Below are 25,160 nucleotides of genomic sequence, written 5' to 3' on the forward strand. Positions count from 1 at the left end.
TCTTGGCCGGGTCCATTTGTACTCCTGCTGTTAGGACGATGTGTCCCAAGAAGTGTATCTCCGGTATGAAAATTTCACTCTTTTTGGCATTGATACCAACTTGTGGTCACGCAATGCGTAGAAGACCTGTAGCAGATGGTGTCTATGTTTTGCTTCATCCTTGGACAAGACTATAATGTCATCAAAGAAAGTGCCGACAAATGATCTATACCCTCTGAAAATCCTATCCATCATTCGGTTCAAAGTCGTTAGAGCATTGGTAAGGCCAAAAGGCATCACCAAAAGTTCATACAAATCGAAGCTCGTTAGAAAGGTTGTCTTGTAGACATCTCTCGACGCGATTCCGATCTAATGATATCCGCTTTTCAAATCAATCCTGCTGAAACAAGAGGATCCTTGAAGTCGGTCAAGAATATCATCGATCCTTGGAATCGGAAATCTATCCTTGATGGTGACTTTATTGAGAGCTCTGTAATCAATGCACATTCTCCAAGATCCGTCTTTCTTTAAAACCAACAACACCGGAGAGCAATAGTACTCGACTGGATAAGACCCTTTTCAGAAGGTATTTGACTTGGTTCATAATCTCTTCATTCAGGGCTCGGCTAACGTGGTAAAGTGGCCGGTTCGGTGGTGTGTTTCCAGGTATCAGATCAATGGTGTGATCCTCAAGAGAGATGGGAGCAACTCGCCTGGCAGGCCCTCAAAGAAGCAATCCGCATGAGTGTGGAGAAAATCTTGGCGTTCTTTATCAAGTTCAGTCATGTTCGTTCTCTGTTCATCATTTAACTCTTTTAAGTAGATCGAGTACACAAAGAGACTGGATTTCATTGATTTGGAAATGGCCGCAGCCGTTACAATAGGGACAGACTCGCCCTTCAATTTTACATCAAGTACAATTTTTCAACCCTTTTTATTTGTCAAAGTCGCTTTCTTTGCACGATAATCGACCACGGCGTTGTTCTTATGGTACCAAGGGACTCCTAGGAGGACGCCACAACCTTCCAAGGGCATTATGTAAAAGTCCTCGTGCCCCAAATACCCCAGACAATACAACCGAAGTTTTCCAATGACAGGTGTAATGGCTATGTCCCGTCCGGGTGCCGCTAGAACTGCCTTTGTTGGTGGTTCCATCCTATCGAGTGTAATTTCGAGCCGCGCCGCAAATTCGGGTGAAATGAAGTTGGCCTTGGCTCCTCCATCGAAGAAAACCAAGGTGTCTTGACTTTCACTTTGCCCCAAGCTCAGCAAAGTTCTGTACTTTCATCACAGGCTTGGGTTAGTACCCATGCAATCTAGTACCAGTCTTGCTTTCTTCTTGCCTTTTATAGCACCTGCTGCTCTCGAACTCTCAGGCATGTCTTCAATTTGTTCTTGTTGTGCCTTTTTGAGGCACTTGCGGAGATGTGCCCATGTTCCTCGCAACCAAAACACTTCCCTTCTTTGATGTAATTGGCCCTCTCTCGAAGACTGAGCCGCGGTCGTGTATCCTTATCTTTCTTTTCTTGGAACTCTCTCTCTTTCTACTTTCATTGTTAGAGGTCTGGTAGGTTCTCTGAGTCAAGATCTCATCAAAAGGTTAAGTCAAATTTCCCGAAGGTATTGCGAAACCCCGTTTCGCATGACCCATCAATTCTTGAATAGAATTTGACTTTTGTTCTAGGCAATAGTCTCGGATCTCTGTAGGGAGTCCGCAGCAAAACCGCTCAATCTATTCCTTAAAAGAGACCTTAAATAAAGAGGTTGGTAGAAAAAGAGTTCCAAAATCTCTTGCAATAAGCGTCCAAAGAATCTCCCTTGGTCATCCGAAGATGATTCCAAGCGGTTCGTATATCTCGTTTGTACTCCCGAGTTAGCCAAGAAGAAATAAAGAGCCTTTTGTATTTCAACGACTTAACTGGAGCTTCCTTTCTCAGAAGAAGAGTGGACCACCATGTTTGAGCATTTCCTTTGAAGAAAGATGTAGCCCTCCTAATCTTGGAGTGCTCTGAGTAGTGCCCTCCAGAGAAGGCTATGTCAAACTGCTGAACGAAGGCCAAAGCCCTCGGAGCATCTCGGAACCCAGAAAAGGACTCTCTTACTTTCTTGGTTTTGTCCTCAAGGAAGTCATAATGGTTGGCTCTATAAAAATGCTTCGTCTTTTTATAAAACATATGGTCATCGGAGTCCGAATTCTCAGAGAATGACTCTTCTATAGAACTGTCAGAAACTGGGCGAAATCTTGGTTTCTTTGTTTTTTTCTTGCCCTTTCCGAAGCTTGCTTTTTGCTTTGCTTTTTACCTTTTATGTCCTCCTCGCTCGACAGAAGAAGAAGAAGAACTGGGTAGTCCTTCAAATCGTACACACTTCTTCTGCTTTCTTGTAGATGCAAAAGAAGATTGACGGCCCAAATAATCAGGGTAGTCAATCCCCTTCTTGCGCTTATTCACTTGCTTTCTCGATTGATTGTTCGCGTCCAAAAGCCAATTGATCTATGTCTGAACCACCTGCTGTAATTCTTGTTTTGTAAACATCCTCAAAGAAGGAGGTTTCTTGATTGCCGATTTAATGGGTGGATCTGTGGCTTTCTGCCATTGGGTGTGCACTTTTGCGATGGATTGCTGAGAAAGAAAATTTGCAAACTGCAAATCCTTCGCGAATTTAATCATCTGCTTTGTGCATTCATCAACCTGTTGTCGACGTTCCATCTCTTGAAGTTCGTACTGAGTAGGCCAAGGTGGCCCGTACTCTTCCTCTATTAACTCATCAAAATCTTCTTCGTAATCTCTTCCTGCGTTGGCAGATGCAGAAGAAGTCGATTGCTTCTTATTGGAATCCTAAGTGTCGTGAGAAAAGGATCGGATTTCCCGGTAGAAGAGAAATCGGCCGTGCTTTGATACCACTATAACAAACTTGGACACCCCAAGTCGAGATTCTTCCACGACACAGCAAAGATTCACTTTAAAACAAATCACAAAAGACGACACAGCCCGGCGTAGTTCCGTGCTAGGAGGTATTGGCCCCAAAGACTGGCGCCCCTTTCGGTATTTCTATTTATATTAATTTGTGTGCAAAGCACAAGGGAGTCCGCGCGATCTCACACTCAGACTCTCTGTCCAGATGCTCTAAGTAATGAGGCCCAAAAGACCAAAGCAGAGCCCCAAAATCTCAAACTCAAAAGCTAAGAGCCCCAAAAGCTTTCACCTAAAAACTGCCAGCCAAAAGCAGCCAGCGCAAATTACAGAATTCCGTACATACTGCCACGTCAACAGGCCAACGCGTTTTGCGGAGGATCTACCACGTAAGCAGTCATCGGAAATTGCGGCATCCGTACAGTTTGCCACCAGTCAGCATGTTGGCGCATTTCACGGCGCGTTTTCTGAGAGCTACTAGCAAGGTGTGTGTCCGGGGGCTTGCCACGTGAACAGTTTGTGACGCAGTCCTTGGTTCGAGGAGCACATGCAACAGGCTCGACAAGAGTTGACCACCATTGAGGAGCGGCATCATGAGTTTTCCTTTCATCAGTAGATATCTCAGGGGACACAGGTGGGCGACAGAGTTACTGGTAAGTTCTTTGAAATTGTGGGTCCTCCCCACATGTGCACCAGTGTGTGTCAGTTGAGGAGACCCAATGGGTTAGTTACTATAGAACCTAAGGATATGCGTGCAATTGCTACTAACTTTTACCGTGAGTTGCTTTCAGCTGAGCCACACTCAGAGCATGAGGATGCATGCAAGAGCAGGTTTGAGCGCAGATGCCTTGCCTAGTTACTGAGGAGATGCATCATAAACTAGAGATGCCTTTCTAGCTGTAGGAGCTCCACAAGACCCTCAAGGCACTCCCCCAAAGTAGTTGCCCAGGGGAGGATGTTTTGACTCCCAGCTTTTTCTAGGAGTACTAGGAGCTGGTTGGTCCGGATCTTTATAACGGTTAACAGCACATTCTGTACACTAGTGAGATGCCTTACAGCATGAGTGAGTCTAATATACCTTATCCCCAAGGAGGGAGGCTCCTTGGATGAGATTCGGTAGTTGCAGGCCATCACCAATCTCAACTCAGCCTACAAAATCTTAGCAATGGCTCAGAGTTTGAGGATTTAGCCGCTACTTGAGAGCATTATACATGAGACCAAGACAGGTTTTGTCAAGGAACACAGTATCCTTGACAACAGCTTTACCTTTTGGGAGGCGTCTGCCCTCGCACGTCTCCGAGAAGAGGATCAGGTGATACTTCTCAATTTTGAGAAGGCATACAACACAGTTGATTGGGATTTCATGGAGTGCACTCTACGCAAGACACGGTTTTTACATGCTTGGATCAAAGGAGTGTCAGCTTGTCACAAGACGGGCACCACGTGCCAATAGAAAAGAACAAACTGAACAGACTTTTAGCACTTTATTAATAACTGAACTGAGAGAGAGAGAGAGAGAGAGAGAGAGACACGACACACGACACAGAGTGGCGGAACCCCAGAGAGTATTGGCCCCAAACCTTGGCGCCCCTTTTGGTATTTCTTTATATTGCATCAGCACAGTACAAGCCGGTACTCGAAACTTTGCACCTTCGCAAGGAAGCATGCCAGAGAATGAGCCCTAACCTCATATTTAAAGGCCCTTGGCCTAAAAAGCAATTATAGTGAAAAGCCTTCAAACTCAAAAGCATATGGTGCAAAAGCAAAGCCAAAAAGCTGGCAGCGCAATTTACGAAAATCCGTATCGTCCTGCCACGCCAGCAGCGCCAACGTGAAAAGCGAAAATCCGTACAGTTCTACCACATCATCAACGAGCGTGATTTTCAAAAATCTGCCACGTCATCAGCCTGCTTCGCAAGTTCTTGTGTGTGTGAGAGTCTCTCTCTCTCTCTCTCTCTCTCTCTCTCTCTCTCTCTCTCTCTCTCTCTCTCTCTCTCTCTCTCTCTCTCTCTCTCTCTCTCTCTATCTACACCGACAGATTGGTCTCATAGGTCATGTTTGTATTTTAGAGAGGTTACTTAGAGCAGCTCATTTTATTTGAGCTCCAACTCCTCTCTACCCTTGTTTTGCTACCCCTTTATGCTCCACGACGCACAAAGACCGATCAATAGACCGAATACTATGTATATGTGCACTATAGGACAACAAATAGAGGTTCTTTTCTCTCTCACTTTGTGTCGGTCTTATTTGAGTGCCTATCCCCCTACATACCCATTTAGTGCTCTACGACGCACGGACAACCATTGGGTGACCAACAACACCCCTCCGCGTGCCATTGGACAAGTAAAATTGTCGTGTCTATCTCTCTCTCAAAATGTACATTAAATCGTGCCTATAAGAAATGAACAAGAGTAGGGGTTACCTTTTTCTGGGCTTGGCATGGCAACCTTCAAGAGATGTTGTTTCTGCATACCTCTCTCTCTCTCTCTCTCTCTCTCTCTCTCTCTCTCTCTCTCTCTCTCTCTCTCTCTCTCTCTGTGTGTGTGTGTGTGTGTGTGTGTGACTTGGGGCCCCATCGGATGGGGTCCCCATAAGTTGGTAGGACTTCTTCTTCTTCTGCTACTTGTTACTCTTAGGGTTTAGGCCCCTCGGCCGGCATCTGTAAGTTGGCTCCATTCTTTAGGCTTTGACACGTCAACAGTTGGTGACATCTCCCCTTCTTGAAAGAGAGTAATCGTCCGCAAGTAATCATCCGCGATTACAGCATATCTGCAAAACAACTCAAGTTAGCTCAAAAAAATTTCCAAGGGTCATTCCGAGAGACATTCCAAGGGACAATCAGTTTGCTCTTTTTGTTAAGGAGTTAGCTTCTCCTTTCACCTCTTTCTATCAAGGAGTTAGCTTCTCCTTTCGTCCGGATTGGAACTCTTGGTATTCCGACGTAGTAAAATTAGCGCTTACACACAGATCGTACTGATCGTGCATGGGTGTCTTGATGCACTAAAATTACATACCCACGCAATCTCATCCAATTAGGAATATGCAGTAATTGGCACATCACAATGCAACACAGATGCTTACATATGCATGTTACAAGACACAACAAACAGCGCCGCTGAGCACTCCCCTGAGACAAACGGTCTGCAGTATGAAGCTACTCAACGACTACCTCGTCACTCCCACCGCAAATAACCTAAAAAGGTCCCGCCATGAGCTCAGAGGACTGTACAACCAAACGCTCCCGAGATCGCAATCTGCATCGCTTGGAGATTTAAGCATATAACCAAACGCTCCCCAGGCATCGGCCTGCGTCATTCGGAGGTTTTCTAGCATACAACAGAACGCTCCCCAAGCATCGGCCTGTGTCATTCCGAGGTTCAAACAATACCAAAACAGTATTTCTCACTTCTCCACCCGGGAGTAAAATCACCAATTCTTGAAACCAGAGTCAAACAATTCAAATCGGCACCAAGACAGATTTTAAAACAGATAGCATCCATTTCAAACAATTTTCAAACAATACTTTCTCAAACAATGTTCAAAAGTATCTAACTAGAAAACAAGTAGAGAGGTCATTCAGGGTTTTGTTCGAACAACCGAACTTTGAGGACAAGGGCTTGCCCTTCTGCATCACGTTGATGGTTCGGTTCCGGACCTGGAGAGTTGCATCATTCTTGTCATGCCAGGGCATGGCCCAAGAGAACGTCGCAATTGCCCAGCTTCATAATGTGGAAATCGGCTTTTCCGTGATAATCTTGTATAATCACTGGAAATGCACCAATGAGCGGTACCACTTTCTGAGTTTGCCCCGAGGCTAGCTCAGCTTTAATTTCTCCACCCTCTGCATCATAATCAAAATTCATCTGCTTTAAGGATTCTCAATGGATGAAGTTGCCCATAGCTCCGGGGTCAAAGAAAATAAGGGCTTTTAAGCCGTTGACTTTCCAATAAGCTCTGCATAATTCATTAAAACTCTCGTGGTGTATACCATAAATATCGGGTACTAGTCCAATAGCATGTCTAGCCTTCTTGACGGGAGGTGGCCCCTGCGATCTATCTGTCGTGGGAGCAGAAGGTTGCACTGAGGACGTCAAAGCTCGCTCAGGACATGTACTGAACGTATGCCCTGTTTGGAAACATTTGAAGCATCGGCCTTCGAAGCATCGGCCTTCTTGTAACAAGGCGTCTCGTTGACGTTGTGTCAGACAAGGCCATTGCAGCTGGTTCTCACGGGATTACCAAGAATTTGTTCGTTGTTGCCGGAAGTTCTGGTTAGTGGCCGAAGGTTCTTCTGTGGTAAACTCCAACTTTCCTTTCATGAGTTTGTAGCCGACCGCGGAATGGTCCATAAGCTCCTACATGGTAGAGACTTACTTGGAGAGAGAATATTCCTGCAATAGTGATGGTAGTCCATTGGTGTAGCACTTGCACTGGTCCTCAAAGGGAATCAACTTAAAGAAGGACACAGGCAGGTACACGTCGAGAAACCTTTGGTTGTAGTCGTCCATGGTTTCGGTGGAAAGCATTTTCAAGTTGCCCCACTCTGCCAAAATCCGAACTTCAAACATCGAAGTCATGTAACTACGTGCAAAAACTGTCTTGAAAGCTTGCCAGGTCCTTGAAGCATGCGGTTGTGTCGCGATGGAGCTCCACCATTGCATAGCATTATCTTTCAGAAATCCCGCTACTCGAGAAATCTTGGATTCTTCTGTATAGTTCCCCAAAGCATACAATGTTGTCGAATTGCTGTAGGAACTCCAATGCTTTCTTGCGATCTTTCACCCCGGAAAAAGTGAAAAATTTGACTGTCGTGCCACCATCTTTGAAATCTTTGCGTTGGTTAGGCGCATACCCCGGGTATGGATAATAAGGGTATCCATATGGGCTCCAACCATTGTAGCCTGGTGGCGGTGGTGGTGGCAAAGGCGGAGGATCAAGGTCAGATGGTTGCATCATATTCGTGAAGACTCCCCCCATCGGAACAGACGGCTAAGAAGGTTGCCGGTTGGAAGCTCTCATACTTTTTGGTGCCAAAGGAGAAGGTACCACCTGGGGCATCAGAGGGGGTAACATGTAGCTCAAAAATTGTTGAAAACTTTGCAGCATCGGAAGATTCTACTGAGGATGCCGCGAAAGAATGTCGTGAAGCTCGTTGAGCAGAAACTGCAAATATTCTGTTGAATCCATGAATTCCAAGTCTTGGGTTCTTTATGGCTTATGCCCTGTAAGACACGGCAATGAAGACGGGAGCACGTCCGATGCGCGATGAAGTAAGGGTGGGAGTGGCTAATAACTCCGGGTTGGAGGGCGAAGATACCTCGAGTAAATTTCCAATAGCTATGTCTGCTCTTTTGTAGGACCGGTATGATTTCAGAAAAGCACACACCTGATGCTCTGATACCACTGTCACAAGACGGGCACCACGTGCCAATTAAATAGAAAAGACTTTTAGCACTTCATTAACAACTGAGAGAGAGAGAGAGAGAGACGACACGTGACACAGAGTGGCGGAATTCCACCCCAGAGAGTATTGGCCCCAAACCTTGGCGCCCCTTTCGGTATTTCTTTATATTGCATCAACACAGTACAAGCCGGTACTAGAGACTCTGCAACTTCGCCAGGAAGCATGCCAGAGAATGAGCCCTAACCTCATATTTGAAGGCCCTTAGCCTAAAAAGCAATTATAGTGAAAAGCCTTCAAACTCAAAATCTCGTCCAAAAGCAAAGCCAAAAAGCTGCCAGCACAATTTACGAAAATCCGTATTGTCCTGCCACGCACAATTTACGGAAATCCGTACTGTCCTGCAACGTCAGCACCGCCAACGTGAAAAGCGAAAATCCGTACACTTCTGCCACATCATCAACGAGCGTGATTTTTGGAAATCTGCCACGTCATCAATCTGCTTCGCAAGTTCTTGTGTGTGTGTGTGACTCCTGCTTTATTTCCTTTATGTCACTTGGGGCCGCATCGGATGGGGTCCCCACAAGTTCGTAGGAATTCTTCTTCTTCTGCTACTTGTTATTCTTAGGGTTTAGGCTCCTCGGCCGGCATCTATAAGTTGGCTCCATTCTTTAGGCTTTGACACGTCAACACTTTGTGACACAGCTCTTCCTAGATGTGCGCACACTCAGGTGCTCTTGGCAGGCGGAAGATGGGAACGCTTCATGCTCACGCGTTTGGTTAGACAGGGTTGCCCTCTTGCCGCCTTCCTTTTTCTCTGCTATGCTGAGGCGATGAGCAGATTTTTGACTTCACAAGAGGTTGGTTTGAGTGGTTTAGAGCTTCCTATTAGGGGAGACGAGTTATTGGACGCTGAGTTTGCTAATGACTCGTGCATGTACTTGGAGGGCCAGGAGGCCAATCTGCATAGGCGTGAGCAGGCTCTTAAGGTGTTCTGTTGTGCATCATGAGCACTGATCAATTGCAGGAAGACAGTGGCTTTCTAGGTTGACACTGCTCCTACGCCCGATTGGTTGTCGAGAGAGGGCTTCAGTTGGATCCCCCAAGGGACTTCTGTATACTACGTAGGCTGTCACGTTGGCTTGGATCTGTCTCGAAAGCAACATATTGTTGTCCATCAAGTGGATTTTTACAGAGATGCGCCGAGTTGGCCTGAGCAGGAGTTAGGAGGACCGCTTTGTTGTGAGCCTACTTAGGTCTTGGGAGTAGCTACGGAGAGGCCTGGAGCAGCACCAACCCACATGCATGGAGGAGAACTAGAGACAACCTCTTGTTTAAAACCCCATGGTTAGCACACAATGACGCCACTTAGTTGGTAGCACGCCTCACTTTTCTTGGGGTCCCACGGCAAAGGGTCCAGCCCACACTCTCAGAAACTGCTGGCTACAATTTTTAGGCCTTCTCGAAGAGATTCAGAGCATATGTCAGGATATTAGAGAGGCTATACCTGTTGAGTGGCATACCCCTCTTGAGGCAATAGCTCCCAGTTGGATGAGGGTTTTCACGCAATTGGAGGTCCTCATTGCAGTTAGGCCTTGCTCAGAGTCAGTACCCTGCATGTTCTTCGAGGTTCAAGGAGAGGGTCGTTTTCATAAAGTCTCACTAGAGGCACCACAGGTTGCAGAGTGTTGTTTTCAGAGGATCCGAGTTGTGGGTATCCGTGGGAGGACTTGTATCATAGATCCTAACCCGACAGATCTTGCATCATGACACTAGCCTACACTTTAGCTTGCCACAGAGCTCATCCCCCAAGAGTGGTGCCGTGATAGAGAGTGGTGTTGGGAGCTCATTTACGTTCTGACACTTTGGTTCATCTGAAGGGCCCACTACTTTCGCATTTTTGAGGCTCGACCTGTCCCTCTCGCAGAGACTGTTCGTGACATCTAGCTGGGGCTGATCCATACACTCAGGGGTCAATTTGAGAGACTTCACGCCAGCTCCGACCGCATGCGGGAGCGCTGCGAGGCTTTCTTGCTACTTTCAGGGCCTTTCTTCACTATGGTTCAAGGTGTGCCTAGATGGCACTACCGGCCACCGGTGTGGTTGTTTCCTCCTCCCATCTCGTGATCTAGCCCCATTGTACATACTGTCTTCTCACTGGGAGAGTCTCCCATGTTTCTGATGTAGCCCTCTTTAGCAATGGTTCTTTGTAGCCCTTTGGGCACTTTTACTACCTAATGAAAGGATCTTTTTCTTGAAAAAAAAAAGCTCGTGTTGCCTTTGAAGATCCTGGCACTTGCTGAACTTTGAAGCATCATACATGCGTGAAGAGTATGGAGAAGCTCAGATCATATCATAATCAGATCTTGTAAACACCAACTAAACTGCCCCTAGGCTGATTTCAGGAAAGAAGCTTCAAAATGGATAAGAAACAACAATCAAGATGATAGTTGCAAGGGATTTTGATAGGCAAAATGACTCAAAAGGGTTTAAAAATTGTAGGACTTCCAACGATGAGAGGAGGATCTGGAATACTATATTGTGACTAGATGGGGTAGTTTCATTATGAAGATACACCTTAAATGCAAGATTCATTGAAGACTGTGGGCCCGCTGGAGATTTAGTTGGCTGCTTTTACACCTATTGAGTGACTTTAGTCTTGACCACTTTTGTTCTTAAGTGTACTTACCACTGATAGCTTCCCTACCAATTCTTCAAGATTCCACAGCCACTAAAAGCAGCATAACTACAGAGACGTCTCTTCCATTTTATAGAGATGAGTCCATTTTACAGAGATGAGTGTGTGTGTGTGTGTGTGTGTGAGGTCACTACAACCCAGCAAGTGGATTGGGTTAAACAACCCCTCAACGTCAAATTGTAGTATTGGTAACTGTCCACATGGCCGTTGCATGTTCATCTCCGAATAGTTCAGAGCATCATCATGGCTATGTTCAATTTTACTTGCCGTTGTTGCATTGGCCTTGTCATTGCCTCTCATTGCTGAGGTCTAATATTTTATCTCACTTGTGGCGCACTAATTCCCGCAAGAAAGGGCTCCGTTTACTCTCAATGGAGAAGCTTTGCACTCCGAAGCGTTTTGGAGGATTAAATATTTTGGACCTTCGCCACCATCATCTTGCAAGGAAGACCATGTTATTGCCTACCCTTACGTAGTAATCCCAACCTTGGACTTTCGTGATAGCCTCATTGTGTCAGCATGTTACCACTTCCGCCTTTGGTCACTGGTAGACGTCAATCTGGGAGTTTGTGTTTGGCAAGATGATCCGTCATATTCTTGGTTGTTCGCTTACCTTTGCTTCACTTGATGCTTGGAAAGCCATTTCGGATCATCTTTCATGGAATGGCACGCAACCACAAGATGGGAACTCGTTGCGCCTGGAAAGTACTAACTGGAGCAGAGGAACCTGACTTGGAAGGGGCCTTCACTATGTGGTTTGATGGCGCTTACCTAAGGTAACACAAAAAGCAGGTGGAGGTGTGGTCATCAAGATCCGCACGGCACATTTATTTTTTCCAAAGCTTACGACTTGGAGGAGGTGCATACCAACAATGAGGCGGAGTATCTTACTCTACTTTTGGGCCTAAAGTAGTGTATTGAGTTTGGCATTTCAAGGTAGTAGTAAAAGGTGATGCTCTACGGTTGTCAAACAACCTTTGGGCCAATAGCAGGTAAAGAGGGATTCTCTCAAGAATTGGTTTTTCTCTATAAAGTTCTTACTCTTGTAGATCTGTCGCCACACCAAGCTTAATTCCTTTCTTGTCGTGGCGTGCTCACGGTGGATGATGTGGTCGACATGAAACCGGCCCGTAGGGCGGTAGGCGTTGGCTTTCACCCGAAATTCTTTACTTTAAACACACACACAGAGCACTTTGCAAAGAGAACCTGCGACGGGAGTTAACACTTGAATACACACACGGCTCGGAAGCTAGAATGCTCCGAGCAGACGCCGACAACCTGTAGGCCCCAAAATTGGCGCCCCTTTCGGTATTTCTTTATTCTTTAGGAGGGTAAATTACAAGGTAAGGTCCTGGGAATCCTTCACGTGTATCCACCTAGATACCATTTGATTTGGCCAAATTTCGGCAGCATAACAGCCCCAAAACTTGCGCGAAACCAATTCCCCTGCTGGAACTCGCTTGCACTGTCGTATACCCTCTGATTCCTGTCCAAAAACAGTAAATTCAGCACGCTGTATTTACTGGTTTTTGCCCTGTTTTCAGCCCCAAACAGTCCCCTAACTGTCCTCTGCCAGTGGGGCACGATTCCCAATGGTCTTGGCGTCCGTATGGCTGAAAAACAGTGAATTTACAGCGCATACACAGCGCTGATTTCGCACCTGTACGGTGAGGTTATGACCCTCACCAGTGCCTGCTTTGGAGCAGCAGCTAGCTACCCCTGTTCCTGCTCAAGGAGGCTCTTGCCTCAGCACAAAAGCATGAACCCACACAACTGTACATCAGTCAAATGAGGAGCCCTCTTGTGGGGCATCACATAACTGCACGTAGGGGAGAGAGAGAGCAGTGTGTAGTGTGCAGGGCATCACTCCTAGCACCACACTGTACATGAGAGGGAAAGGAAGCACTCCATAGCTCTTAACCTGTGACAGGATGCAAATGAGGCCTCTCCCAGATTAAAAATCAGCGCCCATTTTTCTGCAAGAGGAAAGTTCACGAAAATGTGACACTTGGCGCATTTTCAAGCATTTTCTCGTTTCGGGTTTGCCGCTTAAAAATATCCTGACCGGTTGCCCAGTTGACTTCGCGGCAGAGTTATAAAATGTTCCCCTAGTCATACCGGAGGTAATGACGCGAACACTTTTCACGGCCCAAAATAGCAGTTCCCTAAATTTTAGGAGATGCTTCCGTTGGGCTTCCACTGGTCTTCTGACCATCTATCCTCATTGGGACTAGATTGCTTCTACACTAGTGACCACTTCAGTGACTTGGGGGGTTCAGTGGGCATCTTGGCAGGGACTTCCTTCTCGAACCATGCACCAGTGATCCTCACGGTGGCAGACAGGCAGAGGATTGGGAGCACGATGCTTCGCATCCCAGAGAGGGTCTTGTTGGACTCAGCACTTAAAGAGAGGGTAGAGGCTCTTTGGTCAGAGGGCATGGACGGCCAGGTTTCACCTGCAGACAGAGTGGCCTCAGGCCTAGCTCAGCTTAGCCACTTTTTTCTTCAAGAGTCTCTGGCTTGCCGGGCTGCAGCGAGAGAGGCGGAGCAGCGTCTTAGACGAGGTATTGCTTCACTACAAAGGATGCAGGAGCAACATCCAGATAGTCCAGACTCCATGGTTGGGGGAGCAGTTACAGCAGGCTCGACAGGAGCTTGCTAGCACAGAGGAGAGGCGTCATGAGTTTGCCTTTCACTGACAGGCATCTCAGTGGACTCAGGTGGGTGACAGAGTGACTGGTTCTTTTTTTGAGACAGTGGGACCTCGGCACTCGCATGCCAAGGTCATTCAGTTGAGGAGGCCCGATGGGTCAGTTGCTTGTGAGCCCGAGGATATGCGTGCAGTTGCTACTGACTTTTATCGTAAGTTACTGTCGGCTGAGCCTCAATCAGAACGGCAGGATGCATGCACGGAGCAGGTTTGGGCACAGATGCCATGTCTTGTGACAGAGGAGATGCGCCAAAGGCTAGAGATGCCACTTCCGCTTGAGGAGCTGCACACGGATCTTAGGGCCCTTCCTCGTGGTAGCTGTCCAGGTGAGGATGGGTTGACTCCCAGCTTTTTCTTGGAGTATTGGGACCTGCTTGGCCTAGATCTTTGTAGTGCTTTTTAGTACATTTTGCACACAGGAGTGATGCCTGACAGCATGAATGAGGGCCTGATCTACCTCATTCCCAAGGAGGGTGGCTCCTTGGATGAGATCCGACAGTGACGCCCTATCACCATCGTCAACTCAGCCTACAAAATTCTTGCCAAGGCTCTGAGTTTGAGGATTCAGCCACTTTTAGAGAGCCTTATACATGGGACTCAGACAGGTTTTGTCAAGGAACACAGTATCCTTGACAACATCTTTACTTTCAAGGAGGCTTCTGCCCTGGCACGGCTCCGTGGTGAGGACCTTGTGACTCTTCTTCTCGATTTTGAGAAGGCATACGACCGAGTTGACTGGGACTTTCTAGAGGGCACTCTCCGCAGGATGGGCTTCTCAGATGCTTGGATCAGAGGGGTGTCAGCTTTGTACAGACAGGCTCACAATCAGATGCTTTTGGCAGGAGGGAGAGGTGAGCGCTTCATGCTCACACGCTCGGTTAGACAGGGTTGTCCTCTTGCCCCATTTCTCTTTCTGTTCTATGCGGAGGCGATGAGCAAATTTTTGGTGTCACAGCAGGTTGGTCTTCGGGGCTTAGCACTCCCTATTCGGGAAAATGAGCTATTGGACGCTCAGTTTGCCGCTGACTCAACCTTGTACTTAGATGGCCAGGAGGCCAATCTTCGCAGCTGTGAGCAGATTTTGGAGACTGGGTAGAGTTCACAGGTTTGTCAGAGGAGGTGCGGGATTTCCAGCTGCTGCAGGGCATGCGAGGGGTGCAGAGCATGTGTCAGGACATCTCAGAGTCAATTCCAACTGAGTGGCTCACGCCTCTCGAGCCAGTAGCACCCCGGTGGATGGGAGCCTTCACACAACTGGAGATTCTCATTTCAGTCAGGGCCTGCTCAGAGACTGTCCCAGCCCTGTTCCTCGTGCTTCAGGGTGGAGGACGATTACAGCGAGTTGCAGTAGAGGCCCCGCAGGTTTTCAAAGGATCCGAGTTGTGGGCATCTGTGGAAGGACTTGCGTCATAGACCCTGACCCAGCCGCTCTGGAGACTGGACACTGGAGGCTATGGGCTTGGGAGTGTTGTCCACTGGCACGAGTACAGTGGGATCCTGGTGAGTGGCTATGGAGGGACCCCTTCTCTTCTGCAGACCACCCAGGAGTCCCCTTCTTTCAGTACATTGTTCGACTTGGACGTCATATACTTGCAACACAGAGAGAGGCCTGCCCCGCTGCCGCACGTCATTGGCAGGAGGAGGGCCTCACAGTTGAGTTCTTGGCAGCCTTTTGGCAGAGGCTGTGGGACTCCAGACAGCCGAGGCGCGTCACTTTGTTTCAGTGGCTGGTTGCACACAGAGCTACAGCAGTAGGGAGCTGGCTTGTGCATAGTGGTCTCTCGGCCGCATGTTCAACATGTGACCAGTTGGTGGAGAGTCAACGTCATTGTCTTTGGGATTGTCCCTCGGCCCAGCAGGTGTGGCTACGAGTTCTTCGGCTGATGCCTACTCTCTCCACGGCTAGACAGTACACTTGGAGGGCAGTGGCTTGGTCCACTCACAGGCACGGCACTTCAGTTTGAGCTATCTTCCACCAACAGGATGATAGTGATACAGGGGGGCGTCCTACACTCCAGCTTGCTACAGAGCTTACTCCACAGGAGTGGTGCAGTGAGAGAGAGGAGTGTTGGGAGCTCATAAGTGGCCTGACACTTTGGTTCATCTGGCGGGCCCGCTATTTCCGCATTTTTGAGGCCCGCTCTGTGCCGCCAGTAGAGACTGTTCGTGACTTTTGGCTAGAGTTGATCCATACTCTCAGAGGACAGCTTGAGGGACTACAGGGAAGCTCCGACCGCATGCGGGAGCGCCGCGAGGCTTTCCTTCGACTATGGCACCCTGGGCCTTTCTACACCATTGTCCAGGGTGTGCTCAGATGGCACTATCGACCACCTGTGTGGCTCTTCCCTCCTCCCATCCCTTGATTTAGCCTCATTGTATATATGTTGTTCTTTCATTGGGAGAGTCTCCCCATCATGTTTGTTGTAGCCCTCTCTTGCAGAGGTGGTTGTAGCCCTACGGGCAGCTTTCATTAACTAATAGAAGGAAAAAGAAAAAGTACAAAAACAACTCGGTCTTAATGATATTTTTGTACAATGTTTGTACGAATGAGGTCTCATTCCAATATTCAAATAACATATGAACTTCCCAGATAGTAAGTGAGTGTGTAATCCAGTGTAGGACAGCTTGCCAAAGCCAAAAAAAAACTTCCAAGATAAGACAGAGTCCTTACCTGCATCCAACCAAATAAGACAACAATTCAGTTAGCCTTGGATGTGTTTTACAGGTATCAATGGACTATACCATTTGTTATCTATGTCAATCTTACAAACTTCTTTTTAAACCTTTTCAAGCTTAGTACATAGATTTATGGAAAAATGTTATCATCTTTGTTTTTTTTATATAAAACACTCGAGTTTAAAGAAAAAAGAATATCATTTTGATTAGAAGGCCATCACCCCTTCTAATCCAAGTGTCTGAATCCACCCCCCTTTGGAAATAATTTTTATCAGTTCCTAAAAACCCAATCAAATGAAGTATAAATGAGAAGTTTTTCTCAAAAAAAATCCTTCTTAAAGTTCTCAAACTTTTAGTCAAAAAATTCTAAGTCAGAAGTCCATTATGGTAGAATGGACTCTGAATTATCCACTATCACTTACCCATATTTCTCTTTCAAGGAACCCAGATAAAAAACCTGGTTTATGAGCCGAACCATGAAGTTTTTTGTCATGCTTTACCGTGTTAGATTCACCTCAGTACTCAAAGTTTATGAAAGGAGTACCATCCGTCCAAGTAAATACATCCTAAATGAATAGAGTATAGTCCAAGTGCTGCCATGGTATGCAATAGGGTCCAATATCATTTAAAATTATAGCGTGGCTGGACAGAGAACAACACAGCCAGCCAACCGTCTATGTGTTACTAGGTAATGCAATGTATAAGGTAGTGGGTACAACACAGTCAGCCAACCGTCTATGTGTTACTAGTAATGCAATGTATAGTCCATAAGGTAGTAGGTACAGCAAGATGGTGCAACCGGGCTCAAACCATTCCAAGAACCAGAGCATAGTAGGATAGAAAACACCACCCCCACATATACCCAACAGGGTTACAAAGTCTATGTACTAAAAAGTCATCAGTAGGCCTTGCAATGTGTGAGATTACCATCCAAAAGATTTGCCAAGCAAGGTAACGCAGCAACAATCCCAAAAACAAACCATTGCTAATGTAGAGTAGTCACCCAATCAAACCAGTTTACAAAAGTTTATCAAGCGGTTAATAGTTCGTGAACCATACCCGAATCATCGTAAAACTGCTTAATACCAGTAACTAAAAAAGAGACAGTATTAATTAATCCACGCGGTATTCTGAAGCCAATTAGGCCACCAAGGTAGGCTTGGTTAATCTCCACATAGTAAAGTCAGGTTCAGTAGAGCGGCAGAAAAGAGCCCGCTTTCAAAAAGCCGGTGTAAACCTCATGCCATTAGGAAACAGTGAATAATAATGACACCTTTATCTCTTACAATAACCAGAATTACCACAGTCACCATGTCATATCACGATTTATCATATATACTCCCAACCATGGAGGATCATAACTAGGTTCAGAGCAAAAACACCATGCTCAATATCAAACACAATCTACAGCAGTTTCATCAAAGTAAAAAATGCTCCGCCTTCAAAAAAGCCTGCAAAGAAATATGCATGGGCAGAATGGCCAACTTGCGTGACAGTTGTAGCGAGCTCCATGCTTCAGTGTACAATGCAAATCATTCTAAGCAAAACAACAAACAAAGCTAAGTGAGGGGCAGAGAAGCGCCCTCACCTCTTTATATAGAGGAGGGCGGTGGGCCGCCAAATCGCAGCAATGAGCAGAATCAGCATGAGTGAAACGACCCCCTTCTGAGACAGCGAGGCCGCCTACGTTTGCAAAGAGAAAACCCTAGCGCCTTCGCTGCAAGTTTTGGTTATAGGGTAGTAAACTAAAGTGATAGCATGTTTTAATGGATCCAACCAGCTTGCCATGATGGAGGATTTTTGTTAGTTTTATGAAGTGCAACTTAAGGAAGAATCCGTATTTGCCAGTATTAGAGATGGGCCGAGTCCCATGGTGTGGACTTTTATGGAAGTGAATCTTCAAGAGTTAATAAATAAATAAACCAACAGCTCTTAAGTACCACAGTGTGTGTGTGTGTGTGTGTGTGTGTGTGTGTGTGTGTGTGTGTGTGTGTCGTTTCATCATGCACGTGCAATGTGTCATTCAGGATTATGGCAAGCACTATAGGCTTTACTTACGGAGGGATGTAGAGGATGTCAAGCATGTTTATCAAGAGCTCCAACTTTGAGCTAATACACGCCTATTAACTGGAGTATGTCTAGAACATAATGATAAACCCAAACTAGATAAATGGTAGACCCGCACTCGATATCGGGCGTTTAGAATTTGGAAAGAAGGCTTGCTGAAATTATTACCCAAACTGATGCTTTGTGCGCAGTTTCCTCATTGGAGGCCAATTACTCTTATGCCAGTCATATACAAAATATTGGCTAAGATGATTGTACATCGCATCAAGGAGCCTCTTCTTTCGGGTATCCATCCAGCTCAGTATGGCTTCATTCCTCGTCGCCAAATCATGAATAATTTGGCTTCATCCATCGTCGCCAAATCATGGATAATTTGGCTAATGTCTTAATTGGATTGGAGTATCCCAAAATACACCAGCAAGATGTTCTCATGATGCATGTAGATATTGAGAAGACCTTTGATACGGTACACTAGAATTTCATAGCCGACATAATACAGGCCCTTGGATTAGGTCCTAAGTTAGCCAAGTTGTATATTTCCTATATGCCCATAGTACCTCTTCTGGCCTTCTTGATGGTGAGTTGACTGACCCTTGGCCACTCGGATGCTCTGTCACACAAGGTTGCCCCTTGGTGCCTTATTGTATGCCATTGCCACTCACCCCTTGTTGTTGTGTTTGGATCACTTGACTTTGCTTGGTCGTTTTCACGGGCTACAATTACCCTCTAGAGGTGACTTTATTAAGCAGGCTCATGCCAATGACTCGTTGCTTATGCCTCCTAATAACCATGATAGCATGAGAGAGATTATGCACGCACTGGATACGTTTGGGCTTGTGGCAGGCCTTAAAGTCAATTTCCAAAAATCCAAACTCCTGCCTCTTAATGCACGTGACTGGCATCATCTTTTGTCGCCCAGAGATATTCGTGATCCACATGTGATTGTAAGGCACTTGGGGTATCCTATTGGTTGGAAGGTAACCAATACTCACTAAGTGGATTGGGTATGCAACGCCTGGATGTCAAATTGCAATACTAGAAACTGGGAGCATTACATGTTCGGCTCCGAATTGTCCAGAGCATTATGATGGCATATGTTCCATTCTACTTGCCGTTGTTTCACTAACCTCGTCCTAGCCTCACATCGCTTATGTCCGATATATTATCTCATTTGTGGCGCACTAATTCTCGTAAGAAAGGGCTCCATTTGTTATCATTGGAGAAACTATGCATGCCGAAGCGTTTTGGGGGGCTTAATATTTTAAGCCTTCGCCGCCACACTCTTGCAAGGAAGGCCATGTTATTTTCTACTCTTGCGCAGTAGTCTCAACCATGGATAATCATGATTGCCTCATTATGTCAGCATGTTACCATTTCTGCCTTTGGTCACTAGCACGCCTCCCTCTGGGAGATTGTGTTTGGCAAGATGGTCGGTCACATTCTTGGTTGCTCCGTTGCCTCTAGTTTACTCATTGCTTGGAAAGCCGTTATGGCTAATCTTTCTTGGCATGGCAGACAGCAACCAAATGGGAATTTGCAACCCTTGGTAAGCATTCACTGGAGTAGGGCATTCTCTCTTACTCTTGTCGACCAGTCGCCACGCCAGGCATACTTCCTTTCTTGTCGAGGCATACGCATGGTGGATGATGTGGTTGACACTCTAGGAATATGCTTAGTTTCTCTCAAGCAACTGCACGCTTAGGTTTGGGCGCGCATTATCCTCAGATTTGGAGCGCGCTTGAGCACATGCTGGCTGTTTTCCTGCCCATTCCGCCACTGACGAATGGATGCCGTACGTCGGATTGGACTTTATGGGACACACCTTTTGTTGCCATTTATGCCAGCAACACTTATGCTTCTCTCCTGCACGAGTCTTGGCGGCTGACCATTGTAATGCGATATGGTCTTTGCATAAATTGGATCAATGGTGGAAAAAGGCTGTTACTGCAATTTGGAAGAGGCATTTGCCTCTGAAGGAACGTATGTTTCTATGGTGGGAGTTCTCCCTGTTGAAACTCTCCTTAGTGCGCGTCACATCAGCTCTTCTCGTTGTGTCAGATGTTCAGCATGTAATGAGACTCTCCGACACCAGCTTTGGAATTGTCGTTTCACCAGCCCCTTCCTTGACCGCATATCAGCATGTATGCGCCCCCTCATCAGTTTTGCACAAACAGTTCTAGGATTTTGGCACTCTCCCACCTTCAATGATTTGCAGTCTTCTTCACATGGGTCAGATTTTGGGCTCTATGGTCTCTGTGGCGTCAATGCAATTTTCGAATGTTCCATCACCATGATGCGGATCCTTTCCTTCATTCAAGGTTTCACTTAGGCAATCCTTGCATTTTGCCCTAGATGTTGGGGACATGTCCCTGGATATCCTACAGATCGTCTATGTTTGCTCTTAGAGCCTTCAATTTACAGAACACTTCTATGGTCTGCCCTTTGTAACTGATCTTTCTAATAGTTTTCCTCACTGTGAGGTTTTCCATTTGTAAATTAATCAAGAAAGATTTACCAAAAAAAAAGTGTGTGTGGACATGACAAATGTGCCATTCATCAACACCTTCCCTCTCTGACTAAGCCTGTAATGGGCTGTTTTGATAAGTGGCTGCCTGGTTTGTTGTTAGTGCTTGTGAGTGGAGTTGCCCTTGGCTGAAAATGGCAGCTTATGAGGCGCTTGGTGCATGAGACCACCTGCCATGCATGTCCAATATTTTCTTCATGCCGGCCAAGGCAAATGAGGCTATGGACCCTTCAATTGGCTTCTCCTTCCCTTAGGTAGTGTTGGGTGCATCAAGATTCAGGTCTTTGAGCTCATGTCATCTGGGAGACTTCACCAGCCAATGAAGAGATTTATAGGTATGAATAGTGATGTATCAGACAGCCAGATGCAGAATGGCATTCAGACAAGAAAAGAGCAGAAGATAGTTGCCCTCTGAACTCTGATAACCATTAGTTGGCAAGGCAGCCAGTAGTACATTTCCACTGACCCTCTCAGTTTTGAAAAGTATCTAATCTAGGAAATAAGCATACAGGTTGGAAAGTAGTTTTCCTGTTTCTAGGACCTGACCTCTCCATAAGCATCTCCAGTCTCCAATGACTGCAATTTTGAGAGTGATCACTTAACATGGAAGTATGCGCCAGCACCATAACTTTTCTATATCATCCCTCCACGTTTCTCCAATGTCTCTTTAGTCATAATTTCTTGACAAGCTTGCATATATTTTCCTCGAAAACTAAATAGCACATGAGAATCAATAAGACATGTTTCCCCAAGAAAGAATATAGATTTCCTCCAGTGCCAGTTGTTCACCTTTTGCGAAGTCAATAAAAAACTCATGGTAACATTTAAGTCACAGTTCCTATAAGCATTTGCTATGAGCAGGGAATGCTTACTAAATTTTAAATCATGCATGGATCACCGCAAATTCATCTTAAGGTTACAATGCAAATTCTAAGCCTCGTCTTCATACTGACAAACAACTGAAAGCTTCCACAGTTGATGATGTGCATGACCAGTTTCAGGAACCCTTTTTCAGCTGCCAGGCCAGATACACATACTCCTAGCAGAAGCCTTAAAAAGCCAAGAATTGTAAAAGAAACGCCCCATGAGGAACCAAAAAATACCTAACAATTCCAAGTCCCGCTCCAACTTTGTGGGGTAGGCTTTCAGGAGCTTAAAGCATTCTTCCTCCAGCTCCTTTACAGAAGCCTTTTCAGCACTTGGTTGAAAAGGAAGATCCTTTTCTGACCAGCAAGGTAAGCTCCGCGCTACTGCTAGCAGATCACCATCTAAAAATGCATCCCCACTATCGACAGCATGGTCTGTAGCACATAAGGAGGTATCCATGAGATAGCATTTTAAAGCTATCCACTATTCTGCAGATTAGAACATGAATAAGCTTTTCACTTAAACGAGCAATAGTATCTCTCTCTATCTGAGACAAGCCAAGAAACACATACCATAGAAGTAGTACGCATCATGTAGCCCCGCAATATGGAATGCTGAAAGAAAAGAGTCTTTGTGTATCCTAGCATTTCCTGAAAACTCTAGTTTTTCCCACTCATTCTGTTTGACACCAATAAATAGAACTAGAATTATTGCAAGTTATTTTATGCTTTACCAAAAAAAAGTATGCATCAGCTAAGTAACAAATAGAATATGAATAAACCCTGCTTGACAAGAAAACGATTTAAAAAGAAAATATGATTACTATTCTTAGAAATAAATTGAGCACCAACAGGAGTCAGCCAGTATATATTCAACCTCATAAACAATTTATCGCTAAGATAAACCCTCGTTGGCTATAAGGCATAAGCTCTGAAAATTCGATCTTATACAATCAACAGAGGATTTACGTTCTGGGCTTCCACGTTTGTCAAGCCTACTTCTTTATATCAATAGAGGGAATAGCTAACATGCTGGAGTCCAGGTCACACAACAAAAAAACATTTAACCATCTGAGAGCAACCTTTTGAACTTATAAAACATACCCAGTGTCTTGTGTGCAGAAACCCGTAATCTGTCTTTGGGATTATTTCTCTCCAGATCTCCTACTAAACTAAATGTATGTTTGTGTAACTCAAGTAAATACAGTCCAAGACATCTCTGGTCCTCGTAGCTCATGACTCTAAAGAAGGGTCCGAAGCCCTCTCTGAATAGACAGTGGAAGTGATCCCGTATACTGTGCACTGACATATATAATGCATCTCTGTCTCTCGCTCTGTATGACATAGGCGGCATATCCTGTTAGCTGTTGGTATTCCTCTAAATCTACCAGTCTCAATCTCAAGTTGGTGTGAAGATGTCCATATTTGACCAATGGCACACCGTAACCCATGAGATAGATGTGTATCCATATAGCTGGGTCGAATCACAAACCCATTCCCTGTGAGTTGGAAGGGAGGCAAGTTCTCCATGTTGAAGCCATGTCCTAGGCTGTGTTGTAATGAAAGAAACGGAAAGTGTCAAGAGAGCATGACACTGCTACACCCACTGGTCTAGGTCATACTGTGAAATCCTGTACGCAAGAGATGAAGCTCAGTTGTGTCATGACATAGTCTGCTGTACTGGCCCCATGCCTGTGTGGAAAGCATGTGAAACCAGCCACTCTAGGAAAATATTGTAGGCCATTAAGTATGGCCAGACCATGAGTAGTCGCCATCTCTGTGAGATGTCTCCCGTACTGTCTGTTCTCTATCCTGTGAATGTCTACCAAGCACCAAATCTCCTACATCCAGCTCTCTAAGCATCTCCTCTGAAGTGTCATAGACGACTATCTGAGCATTGCCCGTCCGGGCATTGAAGTCCCCTAGGAGGAGGATGTCACCATCCTTGGAAAACTCCCATATGTCATAGTCTAGGAGAAAGAAAGGTGATTGCCCTCTAGGCCCAGCATAGCCCAGATGTACCTGGGGAAAATAGCATATATCAATCTCAGGTCTCAATCTCACCCACATTGTCACATGCACATGTCACTCACATTGTCACATGCACATCTAACCCTATGTGCATGTGGACAAGCTCTACCTACTTCGAGGGTTTAGGTAGCCTAAGAAGGGTTCTGGCACCTTTGTGAGCCTCTACGCAAGACGTGCATGTCGAGGCACTTCAGATTAGTTGCACACCCTCTAATGCACAACCCATTAGTACCCAGCATGAGCACTAGTACCCAGCATGGGCATTTCACCACGTGGGAACCACCTCTTGTCGCGCGCGTGAACCACTTCTTATAGACACTCATTAATAAGTGACTTTTTATCTTTCTATTTCCAGATCGTGGGGGCTGTAGGAAGCACTGCTCGACCCAGCACGAATTTCCTATATAAGCAGCCCTAGCGCTTCATTTCCCAGGCAGAGGAGCAATGCATAAGAACCTCTCAGCAGATCAGCCTTCCTGGCGTTTCTAGGCATCAGCCCTAGCGTTTTTGGACGGATCAGCACAGCGTTTTCATCCTTAAGCAAAACACCATACCCACAGCAGTTTTCAGCCTTTAGCCTCCCAGATCCACACCATTTCCCGCAGCAGATCCTTGCCGGAAATCAACCCATCGCCGTCAAATCAGCCAGCGTTTTTACATTTCAGCCACCAGCGTTTTTGCATAGCCTCATCATCCCCACTGACACGATTGCAGATTCAGCCCTGGACAAGCACTCAGTTTTAAGCCAGCATCAGCCCTAACGTTTTTCATTTTCAGCCCTAAGCCTTCGTCGTCGTCGTCGTCGTCGTCGTCAAGTACAGCAGCATCTAGAAGCATTGTACCAAACCTTGAGCAATCTAAAGCAAATACCTCTCTAGCAATAGAGAGGGTGGCCCTTGAAGGGGGGGTTTGGGACCACATCTGCTGTCGTCTCTCTCTCTCTCTCTCTCTCTCTCTCTCTCTCTCTCTCTCTCTCTCTCTCATGCACTTTGCACTCACAGTTTTCCACACTCATTGTTTTGGTCATTGCACATTCTCTCACCAAGTATGGAAGGCTCTCCCTTCCGTAAAAGGAACCTTGAGCACTCACTGATCACTCATCTTGAGCCATACACCATCATTCACTTCCGCTGCACATTACATTGGTATTAGAGCTCTTTGGCAGTGTTCGGTGGTCACACGTAACCCAAGACCACTAGGGCATGTTGATCCCTAATCTGTGTTTTTGAAGAGTGGTAGGTAACCCAAGAAGGAAGGGTTTGTCCAACCCTCCCTCGTTCCTCATTTCCACTCATT

At 46.0% G+C, this 25,160-nt stretch overlaps 1 protein-coding gene across 1 annotated transcript in view; it reads right to left on the reverse strand.

Annotated features, from left to right (window-relative positions):
* LOC147439262 (protein PLASTID TRANSCRIPTIONALLY ACTIVE 14-like) overlaps positions 1-23,696 on the reverse strand; it is a 37,363-nt gene extending 13,667 nt beyond the window's left edge. Inside the window, exons 1-4 of the mRNA XM_086483992.1 lie at positions 23,593-23,696; positions 23,456-23,525; positions 22,407-22,512; positions 22,071-22,268 (exon numbers count right to left, since the gene is read on the reverse strand). Coding sequence (XP_086340118.1) covers positions 22,071-22,268; positions 22,407-22,512; positions 23,456-23,525; positions 23,593-23,696 — 478 coding nt within the window. The remainder of the gene's footprint in view (positions 1-22,070; positions 22,269-22,406; positions 22,513-23,455; positions 23,526-23,592) is intronic.
* Positions 23,697-25,160: the final 1,464 nt, after the last annotated feature.

Source organism: Adiantum capillus-veneris, chromosome 16 (assembly GCF_014529385.1).
Source record: "Adiantum capillus-veneris isolate H3 chromosome 16, ASM1452938v2, whole genome shotgun sequence".
Classification (NCBI taxonomy): domain Eukaryota; kingdom Viridiplantae; phylum Streptophyta; class Polypodiopsida; order Polypodiales; family Pteridaceae; genus Adiantum; species Adiantum capillus-veneris.